The 12,757-nt window shown below is 61.0% G+C and overlaps 1 protein-coding gene across 1 annotated transcript; it reads right to left on the reverse strand.

The window, feature by feature from the left end:
* Nucleotides 1–4,109: 4,109 nt before the first annotated feature.
* On the reverse strand, nt 4,110–11,069 carry GBX1 (gastrulation brain homeobox 1). The gene is made up of 2 exons (XM_040592961.1): nt 10,610–11,069; nt 4,110–4,630 (listed from the first exon to the last, which is right to left on the reverse strand). Exons 1-2 carry the CDS (start codon nt 11,067–11,069, stop codon nt 4,110–4,112), a joined length of 981 nt encoding a protein of 326 aa, XP_040448895.1.
* Between the last annotated feature and the right edge of the window lie 1,688 nt (nt 11,070–12,757).

The following is a 12,757-nucleotide window of genomic DNA, read 5'->3' on the forward strand; positions in this document are numbered from 1 at the left end:
GGATGAAACTGTCTTCATGAAGGCAAAATTAGTCTTGTTGTATGTATGTGTGTATATATATATGTGGATAAGCACATACATATAAATAGATGTATAAATAAATGCATGCCTATGTATATACATACCTCTGTGTGTCTACAGTGCTATCTACTTTTCATTCTGTGTGTGCATGCACACATGTGTGTGCATTGTTTGGCTATCCACATAAGAGTTCTTTCCTCCTTCAGTTCCTACTCCAGGACACAAGACAACAGACAGAAGGTGGCACATGGGATATTCCAAATAGATACAAGGGAAAAATACTAGGAAGGTGGCCGGGTACTGGAACAGGGGCCCGAAGAAGTGGGATCACCATCCTTGGAGATACATGAAGTCAGCTGGTCAAGTTCCTCAGCATTCCGATCTAACAGGACCAGCTTTGAGCGAGTGTTGGACCAGAAACCTCCAGAGGTCACTTCCCATCTGCATGGCTCTGTCATGCCAGGCTCTGTCTTTACTGCCCAGTTTTTTGTTGTTGCTTTCCTCCTCACACCCATCCCAGTCTACACGATGCAGCAGCTATAGCTGGGGCATGCTGCATCTTCCACCCCAGCAGCTCTTCTGTTTGGGGATGTGCTGTAGACACTTTGTGCAGTGCGGGCAGTGCCATTCACGGCATTCACTGTGCTGTGTGCAGGAAGCATCAGACTCAGCACACAAGGTTGGCAGGGGAGCCCTGTTCTGCACAGCGCGAGATGCACTCTGCTGTTCTGTGGCTCTCCAACACCACTGGTGACAGCAGTGGGTCTGTCACCTCCATCAGCACCAGACTGAGCTGCAACTCTCGTAGTTATATTAACACAACTGTTTGCAGGGTTGCATTGTGTACTGGCTCTGGGACTGATCTAACTCAACAACAACAAAAAAAGGCAAAACCCAAATAACTTCTAAGCAGCTGAAATCTCCAGTTCTCCAATCCACTCTACAAGCAGTCAACAAAGTATGCAGCCAGAGTTGGGGTGCTTCACACAGAGTTCAGGTTGGCAATGGTGTGCATGGCGGGGGGGGCGGAGTGGGAAGATGGTGAGTTAAGAACACAATAAACGTGCTGTCACTGGGGCAGGACACATCAAACCACAACGTCAGCTAGAAATACCAGGTGAGAATAAAGGGGTTCTTAGACCCTAAAATAAAATTTAACTCCTTCCAGTGTCACTGCCCCAACCCTGGGGCTGTGGACATTTTTCAGAGTGCTGTGCTTAATCTCATACTGCTGTATCGTACTATTGTACTAGGTTGCAGTGGCACAGACCCCTCATGTGGACACATTTATAGTGACAGAGCACTTACAGCTGCACAATTGCTTTATCCTGCCTACCCCCCCCCCCCTTCCCTGATTCCTTCCCCCACTGGCCTAGATGTATGTGCAGGAGCTAATACAGTTGCTGCAAATGGCATGTTATCCCGTTCTGCAGCCAGGTAGCACAGGTAACAGTCTCTGCCTCAGACCAGCTCAGACCCAGGGAGGGAGAAGCAGGGAACACCTAAGCTGTGGCTCTCGGGTACAGGCAGCTCCTGTGTGTTGAAGGGACCTGCCAGTGCCCCTGCAGCCAGGGCAGTCATGGTCAGCTGCTAGAGGACAGTTACCTCCTCTGATCTGGAGTGAATGCCAGCAGATGTTGCTACCTGAGCAGGCCATGCCCATGCAGGGGATGCCCTGAGCAACACAGGGCCAGGCACTTCCTGAGGTCACTGTCTCCTTTCCAGGTCGGTGGTGCAGGGAATGGAGGCAGAAGCTGGCCTGTTGTGGCTGCAGGGAGCCAGCTGTGCTCTGCCGCCCCAGCCAGTGCTCAGAAATCCAGGTCATGAAAGGATCCCACAGAACTGTCTTGGGACCTGCAACAAACATCTCTGTGGAAAGAAGCCCCCACCTAGGACAGCTTTGTTCTAACAGCTGCTCTACTCTGAGCTGTGGCTGTCCCCTTGCAGCCAGGGGTGGGAAGAGCCACCCAGCAGTGCTCCGAGGCTGCAGGGCTCTGCAGGAGGACTCAGCTGCGAAGGCTGAGTGCAGGGTCCACACTCTAGATTAACAGAATGTACCTCCCACAGAGGGAGGGGCCATGGGAGTGAGCACACACCTCCCCACCCCACCCCCAGCAGCATGGAGACAGGCCAGCTCTTGCTGTGGCATCAGAGAGGGCACCCAGAAAGGTGAAATCAGTGCTGACTGGCAGGAATATTGCCTTATAAGCCGTGTCTCCCAGGGAAGGGTGACAACGGCTAACTGGACCCTGTGTGACCCAAAATCCACATCAAACCTTGGAGTAACTGGCATCCCAACAGCACCATGTCCCACACCGTTGAAGAACACCTTCTACCTGCCCAGGAACCTCTGGTGGCATTACAATGGGTGTTGCCAGTACAGCACAGCTGCACAAGCTCCCTCGCCCGATGGGGTGGGCTGGCTGATGTTCATCAAACCAGCAACAGAGGCTGTCATGGCTGGACACCCAGTTAGCGATGGAATCACTTGGCCCTGTGCACTGTCAGCTCAAGACTGTGCATGCAGCTGTGCCCTGTGCAAAACTGGATATTCATCAAGTTCTGGGGTTGAGCTCAGTCATCTGAGATACACCCTGGCCTCAGAAGCAGCATCTCATGCAATAGTTCTCAAGAGCAGACTATTCTGCTCAGGTTGGCCTAGATGTGGGAGCCCTGCTCAAGAAGTCTGAAACCCTTCTCCTGCACCAGCGCAGTGAGGCATAGCAGCGGCTGCAGGCTGGGAGAAGGAGATGATGCAGTGCCAGGGCCAGTAGTGCCTGGCCCACCCTGGTCCTGCTCACTGCTGCAGAGCCTCAGCAGCTTGGTAAGAGAAGCAGCAGCTGGTCCTGGTGCGATAGGCTGAGGTTTCCAAGGAAAGGCAAGACCCTTACTTTCTGCTCAGCCCAGCTGCAGGGCAGGCAGCCCTGGCAGCCACCACTGCCGAAGGGTGCAGTGGCAATAAGGCACTGGAGCTGTAGGAGGCTTCTCCGTTCGTTCCCTGTGGACTGGGCTGCGCTCCTGCAGGCTGAGTGAGGAGGAAGGGTGTTGAGGCAGGGCTCTCCCAGCAGGCAGCACAGCCCTGAAGTGCCAGAGGGCATCGCATCGCCATCGCATCACAGGCCCTCAGAGGTGTCACTGGTATGTGGGCCTGAGCTGGTACAGGGTGGCCCTGGGGACAGCAGGCAGGCAGCCTGCCTCTGTCAGGCGGGGACCCAGGGGGCTGCGGGCACGGACCTCTCCTCAGCTCATGGCCAGCAAAGGCCTGGCCCTAGCCCGAGGCCCACGGGCTGGGCAGGCCTTCAGGGATGGTGGGAAGCTGCCATCGTGCCGAGCAGATCCTGGGGGAGGGGGTCGCTCCTGCCCCAGGGCCTGGGGCACCAGGGATGCAGGCTGTCCCGGGGCTGGGCAGGGGACGCAGCCGTGTCGGGGCTGCGGGGGCAGCGCACACGTCCCTCCCACCCCTGGCAGCGCTGCTGGACTCGGGGGAGGCAGGAGGCAGCGACGGACGGCTCCGGGCCCGGCCCGCGGTGCTCCTGGGCGCTTCCCAAGCCTTCCCCTTCTCTGACCGCTGCCGTGTCTCAGCACCGGCACCGGGGCGAGTCCGACCGAGCCTACAAGGCCACGGCCGCTCCCGGCACAGCCCCGCCCCGGCCCCTCCCGCCGGCCCCGGCCACCGCCCCTGCCCCTCCCCCCGCCGGGCCGGGCCGGGGACCGTGGGCGCTGCTGGCCCCAGCCGCCCGTCCCTGCAGCGCGGCTGGGCGGGCAGAGCCGCGAAAGAACGTCGCCTCGCTCCATAGAAAATAATTTATTGAAATCACAGCTATACATGGGCGGGCGCCCGCGGGCAGAGCGGCCCCGCCCCGGCCCCCGGGCCCCAGCCCCGGACGGCACCCGCGGGGGCCAGGCGGCCCGCGTTCCCCGCGGCACGGACAGACGGACACGCTGCCGTATGTACAGAGTTTACACGGAATAAATAAGGGACATGTACAGAGGAGTGCGAGAGGGTGCCCGGGCCGCGCCCCCGCCGCGCCGGCCCCCTCCGCTGCCGGCGGCCCGCCCGCCCCAGGGTCCGAGAGCCCCGACGGCGCTCAGGGCCGGGCACCCTGCTCGATCTGCTGGTGCTGGCTGCGCACGGCGAAGCGGTTGACGTGCACCGGGATGGGCACCACGATCTTGGGGTTGCGGACAGGCTCGCCTGAGCGGTTGCTCACGTTCCCCGCCTTGATGCGTTTCCACTTGGCGCGGCGGTTCTGGAACCAGATCTTCACCTGCACCTCGCTCAGCTTCAGGGCGTGCGCGATCTGCGAGCGCTCCGTCAGGCTCAGGTACTTCTTGCAGTGGAACTCCTTCTCCAGCTCCAGCAGCTGCTCACTGGTGAAGGCCGTGCGTCGCCGGCGGCTCTTGCCGGCCCCAGAGCCTGGCGGGGCCTGCTCGGCTGCAGGGCCGCCCTTGCCCTTGCCCTTGGTGCCCAGTGCGGCAGCAGCCGCCCCGTCCAGGAAGGGCTCCTCCTCGCTGTCGCCCGCCGAGCTCTCCTCCTCCCGCTCACTGCACGGCGTCGCTGCTGACTTCACCTCCAGCTTCTCCTCGTCCGAGCTGTACGCCTTCCCGTCTGCGGGGCACACAGCATCAGTGGCCGCCGGCGCGACCTGCCACCCCCCCACCCTGCCCGAGGACCCCCTGCACCCGCAGAGCCCCGGAGCCGCAGCCTCACCACCCCATGCCTTGGGAGGGCTCCCTCGCTCCCCCCGGCAGCCTCTCTGCAGCAGCAGGGCACTTGGCAGGAAGCTGCAGTCCCACCGCTGCCACATCCCCACAGCCCCGGGGCCACCCGTGCTGCCTCCCGTGGGAGAAGCAGCTTCCCTGGCACCAGCTGCAGACCCGGCCCCACTGCAGGCCTGGCCCAGACCCCCGTGCAGTCCACTCCACACTGCCTGCAACCCAGTTGGCTCTGTGGGGCAGCACTCACAAACCTGGCACAGCTGTAGGTACCATGGGTCATGAGCCACCACAGCAGCTGCCACCATTGCCATCCCACAACCCAGCCACGGCAGCATCATTGCCTCATTCCAGCACAGCACACCACAACCCTTCCAGGGCTTGTCCAGACCTCCGCATCCAGGGGAGTCTGCACCTTGCCCCACAGCTCAGCCCTCCCTCTGTCCCATCCTACTGCATCATCAGACAATGGATGCTGTTCACCCAGAAAGAAGCCAGCCAGGAAGAGCTGAAGGGCCTGGAAACAGCACCCAGAGCCAGTTTCAGCCCAGCAAATCTCTCTGCAGGGCTCTATGAACATGAGGTGTCCTGCTGCCAGATCTTCCTCCCTAACCCCAGGATGCACAGCAGCAGAGTTGCTCACCTAGGGAGCAGGGTGCTTAGGCAGCTGATGCCAGAGGCTTAGCTCCCCACAGCAGTCTGTGCGGAGGGGCAGGCTAGAGACTGTCAACATCACTCTACAGATAGGACCTTATCCCAGGCCAACCACAGCAGACACCCCTGTTACATTGCCTGCAAGGATGTTGACAGCGTATAGGGGTATGAATCTCCTTCTTGTGAGCTTCTTGTGTCCCAGAGTGCTGCCTGAATGATTAAACAGCCATGGAGCAAGGGAGGAGGTGGTGGGAGACAGTGGAAAGAGGCCTGGAAGCCAGTCACATCTTTGGTAGAAGGGCTCAAAGGCCTCACAGGAGATCGAGCAAGAAGATGCTCCCAGCCATAGCCAGGTGTCATGGAGGGAGAGGACCCACAGCTATGCACAAGCAGATGAAGCAGCTTTTCTGCCATGCTGAGACTAGAAAAGACCAGAAAATTCTCCAGGTCTGAGCCAACAGCAGGAATCACCGCTGGAAGGAAGTGGTCCTGAAGCACTGCCACTCTCAATATAATCCTACACGCAGAAGGAGAAGCACTAGATCTCCAAGCTTCTAAGCAGTGTCCAGGCACATGCATCCTGGGCCACTGGGTCTCCGGACACCTCACCTCAGTGGGTAAGGAAGAACAGCCCTCAGATTCCTGAAGGTGCAGGGTTGCAAACACACTAGCAGCTACTGCAAGAAACTGCTAAGCCCAGGAGACATTCCTAGGATCTGGTTGCTGTGGAGCTCCCACATCCCTTGCTGGTCTTGCAGCAAGTCTGTGGCTTCCTGAGAGTGGGTGGGTGGCTTCGGAGATCTAGAATAATCTCTCTGCTCCTTCTGCTTCATACAGTGGGAAAGAAACATCTTCCTCTCTATTCTGCTCTTTCTTCTTGAGGGTTGGGGGCAAGGAGAGAAATCTCCCATATGCACAGGGAGTGCTTGTGGGGATAAGGATTAGCAGCAGGGAGTACTTTGGCTGCCAATGCACAGTCCCATGCAAGCACTTTGCTGAAGAAAAAGAGAGATTTCATTTCTATGTACCATCTCTGTCAAGTGGAGGACAAGGTAAGAGAGCTTTTATGAGGATGCCAGTGCTTTCACCAAGAGTACTTGTAGGTCCTGCCTGACCCTGCCTTCCCTGGTGACAGAGGATGGCATCCCAGCAGCCACGCTACCACAGTGCCGGTGGGGCAGTGTGCCCAGACCATGCCCCAGGAGACTGGCAGGCAGCTGAGTTACCACCTGCAACACATCACTTGGTAAAGCAGGCACCACTTCTGCATAACTCTGATTAACCAGACCCCATATTTAAAACAGTCTCTAGCAGACTAATGCATCTTGTGTTTGTGTCTTACAAAAGGGCTGGGTTTGCAGTAAGGATCTCAGAACTGTATGATGATAGAGTCTAAACCAGAGGTTTAGAAAATTGTATTTAGAAAATACACAAAGAAAATTGGTATATTGGCCTGTTAGTCATCTAGTATGTCACTATCAAGGAAGTAATGGAGGCAGGGAACCCACCCCTTTGGTGGGAGGGTAGACTGAGACTCTCAAGGCCTTTGAAAAGGAAGCGAAGCTGCCATGAAGCAAAGCGTTGTGACTTTGAAAAACCAAGAAGGCAGTAGATGAAGAATAGGAGCGACCCATTGCTTTGCTCTTCACAAAGTCCCAGCTGTTCATTGATCTTAGGAAGGACACGGACCTGTCAAGTGGGTCCAGAGGAGGCCACAAAAACAATCAGAGGGCCGGAGCACTTCTGCTGTGAAGAAATGCTGAGACAGTTGGGGCTGTCCAGCCTGGAGAAGAGAAGGCTCCAGGGAGACCTTATTGTGGCCCTTCAGTACTTAAAGGGGGCTTATAAGAAAGATGGAGAGAGACTTTTTAGCAGGGCCTGTAGTGACAGGACAAGGGGTGATGTTTTTAAAGTGAAAGAGGGCAGATTTAGACCAGATATAAGGAAGAAATTTTTTACAATGAGGGTGGTGAAACACTGGCACAGGTTACCCAGAAAGGTGGTTGATGCCCCATCCCTGGAAGCATTGAAGGCCAGGCTGGATGAGGCTCTGAGCAACCTGATCTAGTGGAAGATGCCCCTGCTTATGGCAGGGGGTTGGACTAGATGACCTTTAAAGGTCCCTTCTAACCCAAACCTTTCTATGATTATGGGAGTGGTAAGCATGGTGAGGAGAGCTGGGCATCACAGGTGACAAAGTTAGTCAAGCAGGATCAAGGGAACCCAGTCAAGAATGGGTGTTGTGATCCAAAAAAGCCCTGTGTTGGTAAGCACACGAGACCTCTTCATCATGTTCATGAGGAACAACATGAAACTTCACCCTGTCCCTGACCGAGTGTGCAGTTACTACATCAACCCAAGGGAGGGTCTCAGGCCACTGCCTGGATCTCCGTGGAGACCTCTACAGCTCAGGAACAAACATGCTGTCAGGAGAGGTATGAGAGCCGGGGGTGTTGAGTGCCTTTATCCTGGGGGTTCATACTCTTTGTTGCAGCTGTAGTAACAAACCAGACTCCAAGCTTTGCTGCTTCTTGCCACCACTTTCCCTACATGCCTGTCTGAAGAAGTGTGACAACAGCTGGAAGCAAGTTTGAAATACAGTAGATGCAGAAAGAGGCCCTAAAATAGAGCATTGACTCCTTTGCTTGATCAAGCAGGCAGCTGATCTTGTCTCCATAGACACCTGCACGATGGAGATACTAATGGAGCCCAGGGACAGAAATATCCACTTTAGGGTATAATTCACTTGATGTCAGCAAAACAGACCAAAGGAGGCATTTCTTCTTCACTTGGTTCTTCTACAGATAAGAGACCTGTGGTACACCTTGCCCCAGGATGTGGCTGATGCCAGGTTTATCTCCTTTCTGATGGACTCCAGAGGAGACTTAGGTAAGGTCACAGGAGAGGAATTGGTCAAAGGATATGAAATATACAGAAACAACACCTGGCTCAGGAGCCCCTGAAGTGCAGGTGGTTGGATGCTAGGGAAGTGTCATTTTAGAAAATACTGCATAGGTTGTGCTCTCTTACTCTTCCCTGGACAATTGCTTTTGGCCAAGGCCACAGATAGGATGCTAGCACAAACTGCATTATAGATAATTTTTGATGCCTCCTTTTGACACAAATCATCTTTCTCTTCCTTAATTGTGGAAACAGCCCACAGTAACCATCCCAGCTTTCACCTGAGATTGTCGGTAAAACAAGCTCTAGTATCCATCTCCAAGGGCCTTGGCTGGCACAGTCAGGAGAAACAGTAGGTAAAGGAGAAGGTGGGCACATCTGGCCTGACAAATCCTCTTGGACCTGGGTAGAGCAGCCCACAGAATCAGATCCACACAGGTACATGCTTGTGCAGAAGGACAAGCATCCTTCATGGCTCCAGAGCAAGCACAGTGCTAAGAGATGGCTAATAGGCAGCAGTGAACGAACAGCTGTAGCAAGACATATTTTCTTCCATCATATGAGCTAGTCACAACAGGGCAAGTCCTAGAGATGTGACTTCTCGATATCAGAAATGGACACTGTGTGGGAGAGTTGATCTGAATCCCTCAGGAGGGGAGACCAGGTTGGGCTTAGCTATAGAGGAGCCATGGAGGGAGATGAAGCACAGTGCAGTTCATTTCCCCATAGTGTGGCAAGATGTGGTCATGTGGACAGCTGGTTTTGGCTGGGGCAATTCAGTCCCTGGGGAGACTCACAACAGAAGTGTGATCGCACCGGGCTTTTGACTCAGCACAGAGGAGCACCTGGGAGCACCAAAGGAACACCAAAGCCCCAGTAACCCACGAAGGCAATGGGGAGGCAAAATGCCCCAGCTGTCCTGCTGAGGGATGAGGTTCAAGGGGTACCTGAGTGAGGGAAACAGTCCTCTGAGGGAAGAACAAGGCAGGGCAAGGAAAAGACCCGGGCTCACCCAGGAGAGACTAAAGGAAGGATGGAGAACAAACAGCCGTGCACTGCAAGGAGCAGCAGAGATTTCTCAGCACGCATCCACGCCAGAAAGCCTGTGAGACAAAGGTGGATCTCAGGGGTGACCACGGGAGGCAGCTGTCAGGACAGGCCACGTCAGAGAAAGCCAGCGCCTGGTTTGTCTCGGTCCTGGCGCAGAAGGGACACCCCAAGCCCCCTGCCTCAGGAGCCGAGGTGCAAGAGAGCAAGAGCTGGAGCTGGCTGAGAAATACAGAGCAACAAGTCACCCAGGCTGATGCCTGCACACTCGGGGGAGCAGCCGCAGCTCACGAAGGAGAGGACCCCGCGGCCCCACCGCGGCAGCGGCACCGGTCCCGGCCAGCACCTGGGGGCAGCCTGGCAGCGGAGCCGCCACCCGCCCGCGCCGTCGGGCAGAGTCGGTGCCGCGGCCGCGGACGGAGGCGAAGGGGAGCGGGGAGGGGGGCGGCCGCCTTGGCACGGGACCTGCCCCCGCAGCGCGGGCTCGGGGCGCCGGTAAGCCGCAGCACAACGGCGCCGGGGGGGCACGGGGCGGGCTACGGGTGACCGAGGCAGCCCCTAGCCCCGCGCTCCGCGGCATCGTGACGGGGACAAGGAGCAGCCCCGCGCCTCACCGCGGCTGCACCGAACGGGACCGGGGCCGGAGCCTAGAGCGGGCGGGGCGGGGACGGCTGCGCCGGTGCGGCGCCTCGCTGCCCGGGCCGGGTGCCAGGACCTCGGAGAGCTCCGCGCCGCCTGGCCGGCTTCGGCTCCGAGCCCCGCCGGTCCCGCCGGGTGGTCCTTGCCCCGCCGGGGCGGCCGGCCCGGACGGCGGCTCTCGCGGCTCTCCCGCCCCGCGGACCGGGCAGGCCGAGCGCAGTTTGTCTCCCGCCCGTGAAAGTTGCGAGCGGAGCGGAGCCGGCCCGGAACGGGGGGGAGCCGGTGACGGGCCTCCCGACTCGGCCCGACGGGACCGAGCGGGAGCACAGCAGCGGGCAGGTGCCGCCGCCACGGCCCATCGCGGCCCCGCCGTCCCGCCCGCCACGCCTCGGTCCCAGCGGCCCCGGCTCCGCGACCGCTGTCCTGGCGAGCTCGGGGGGGGCCCGCGGTGCCGCCTGCCCGCCCGCCGCCGCCGCAGGGGCGGCGGGGGAGAGTCCGGGCGGGGGCCGGGCTGGCGGCGCTGCCCGCCGCGGGGCCCCTCGAGGCTGCGGGAGTCCCGGGCGAGGCGGGCCAGTGCTCGCCGCAGACAAGTCGCTCTCCGCCGGGCGGGGCTGGCCCGAGCCGCTCTTACCTGCTAGGCCGGGGAAGGGGTCCGGGAAGTGCAGCGGTGGCTCGGGCGGCCCCTTATCGCGCCCCGGGGGCAGCTCCTCCGCCTCCAGGCCCTCGGCGCCCCTCCGGCAGCCGGCGTCGGGGTTGGCGCGCGGCGGGGGCAGCTCCTGCGGCGAGTAGAAGCCGTCGGGGGGCTCGGAGAAGCTGGGCAGGGCCGTGGTGAGCGCCACCATGGAGGGCACGGCCTGGCCCAGGCTGGCGCAGAAGGTGTTGGTGAGGCGGCCGGCGAAGGAGGCCAGCGGCGCCAGCGGCGGCAGCCCCGACTGCAGGGGCGCGTGGGACAGCGCCTGCGGCAGCACCAGCGGCCGGTAGGGCATGAACATGGGGTACCCGGTGTAGAGCAGGTGCCCGGAGCGCGGCGGCGGCGTCCCGATGAGCGAGTCGATGGAGAAGGCGGTCCCTTGGCCGCTGGGTCTCTGCATGGCGAGCGGGCGCCGCCGGCTCAGCCGGCACCAACTTTCCGGCGAGCTCGGGCCGCCGCCAACTCGCCGCGCCGCCGCCGCCGCCGCCGCCGGGCCCCGCCGCCGCGGCCCCGGCTCCGGCCCGCGCCCGCCGCCTCCCGTGGGCTCCGGCGCCCGGCGAGAGCTGCCGCCCGCCCGCCCGCTCGCTGGCTCGGCGCGGCGGAGTGGAGGCGCGCTCGGAGCCGCCCGCCCGCCCGCCCCGCCGCGGGGGGGCCGGGCCGGGCCGCGGAGGGGAGGGGAGGGGAGGCGGGCGGGGGTGTCGCCCTCTGCTCTCATCCATCTTCCGCACATCACGGTCGAGTTCCTCCTTCAGCGCCCGCTCCGGCGGGGCAAGGCTCCCCGCTCCCCCCCGGCGCGGCCGGCCCCTGGGAAGGCGCCTCCCCCTCCCGCCTCATCAGCTGTTATTAATGGTGATTGATGATTAGCAATTACGGGGCCAGCACAAGGGCGCTTTTGTGGGGACAGGATGGGGCTGTGTCGTTAGGCACATCGTTCTCCGGGCCCGGGACAACGGACGGGGCGAGCCGGGCCCGTTCCGCCACGTCCGGCAGCCGGCCCGGGCCGGCGCCGCTGGCGGCTCTCGGTGGCCGAGCCTGGCGAAGAGCGCCCTGGGGACGCCCGCGCCGGCCGGGCCCGAGCGCCCCGACGGACCGGCCCTCACCGGGAACCGGCTGGGCCCTGCAGCCGGGCGCGGCCGCGCCGCTCCGGGTTTACCGCGCCGTGCCGGAGAGCTGCTGGCGTGGGCCGTCGGGCTGGGTCCGGCTGGCCCCTCCCCGGCCGCGGAGTCCGTGCCCCGGAGACCAGGCGGCGGGGCCGAAGTGGAGTCTCCGTGAGAGCGGCGGGCGCGGGCGCCGCGGGGCCGGGAGAGGCCACATGGCCGCCGGGAGACGCGCTCGGGCCAGTGTGGGAAGGGGGGGGGGGGGCTCCCCCGGCCCCCACCGCTGCTCCCCCGCGGCCCTCGTGCACGGCGGGGAGGGAGGGGGGGCTCCCGGTGCTCAGCTCCGTCGGGACAGGGCCAGGCGGGCGGTGCGGAGCCCCGGCCGAACGGGGCCGCAGCCCGGGCACCGGGGAGTGCCTGCCCGGGCTCCTCCGCCACCGGAGCGTCCCGCGGCCGAGCTCTGCCGCGCTGCCCGCGCCGCCGCCGCCCGAAGTTGCGGGGTTCTGCCCCTTCCGCCGCGCACCCGGCCGGGGGCCGGGCAATACCCCGGCCCGGCTGCAGTCGGGCCCCCTGCGCAGCGCTCAGGCTGTTGCGCAAGGGAGACCAGTGCAAGCTGAAAGCTCCCAGGCTGCGGCAAGAGCTCCGCAGCTCTGCCGTGCTCTGCTGCATGTCCTGGGGAGTGCGGCCTGGCCCTCTATGGGGGCCCCCCGCGCTAGACTGGGGTATTGATCCCCCCCCAGCTCAGCACTTAGGTGGTGCCCTTCTTGTCTGCAAGGAGTTTCTCAACAGGTCTGTAATATGCTGAACATATGGCAAAAATGCTCAGAAGATTACCAGTATCAGGACTACTATGTAAAGTACTCAGAAGCCAAGAAATACCAGAGCTGAAGTCATGTCTAAACTCACGTCAGCTGCGTTTTCAGTGGCGCAGCTATGGGCCAGCTCTCACCTAGGGGTACTCCTCAGCACCCCTGCGTGTTCCTGCCTGCGC

The sequence above is a fragment of the Falco naumanni genome, chromosome 4 (assembly GCF_017639655.2).
Source record: "Falco naumanni isolate bFalNau1 chromosome 4, bFalNau1.pat, whole genome shotgun sequence".
Classification (NCBI taxonomy): Eukaryota; Metazoa; Chordata; class Aves; order Falconiformes; family Falconidae; genus Falco; species Falco naumanni.

Excerpts from the sequence above, each read along its gene's own strand:
- GBX1 (XM_040592961.1), bottom strand. The coding sequence starts at position 11,069 with ATGCAGAGACCCAGCGGCCAAGGGACCGCCTTCTCCATCGACTCGCTC. Across the intron at positions 4,631-10,609 it reads CCCCTTCCCCGGCCTAGCAG|ACGGGAAGGCGTACAGCTCG; the intron begins GTAAGAGCGGCT and ends TGTGCCCCGCAG.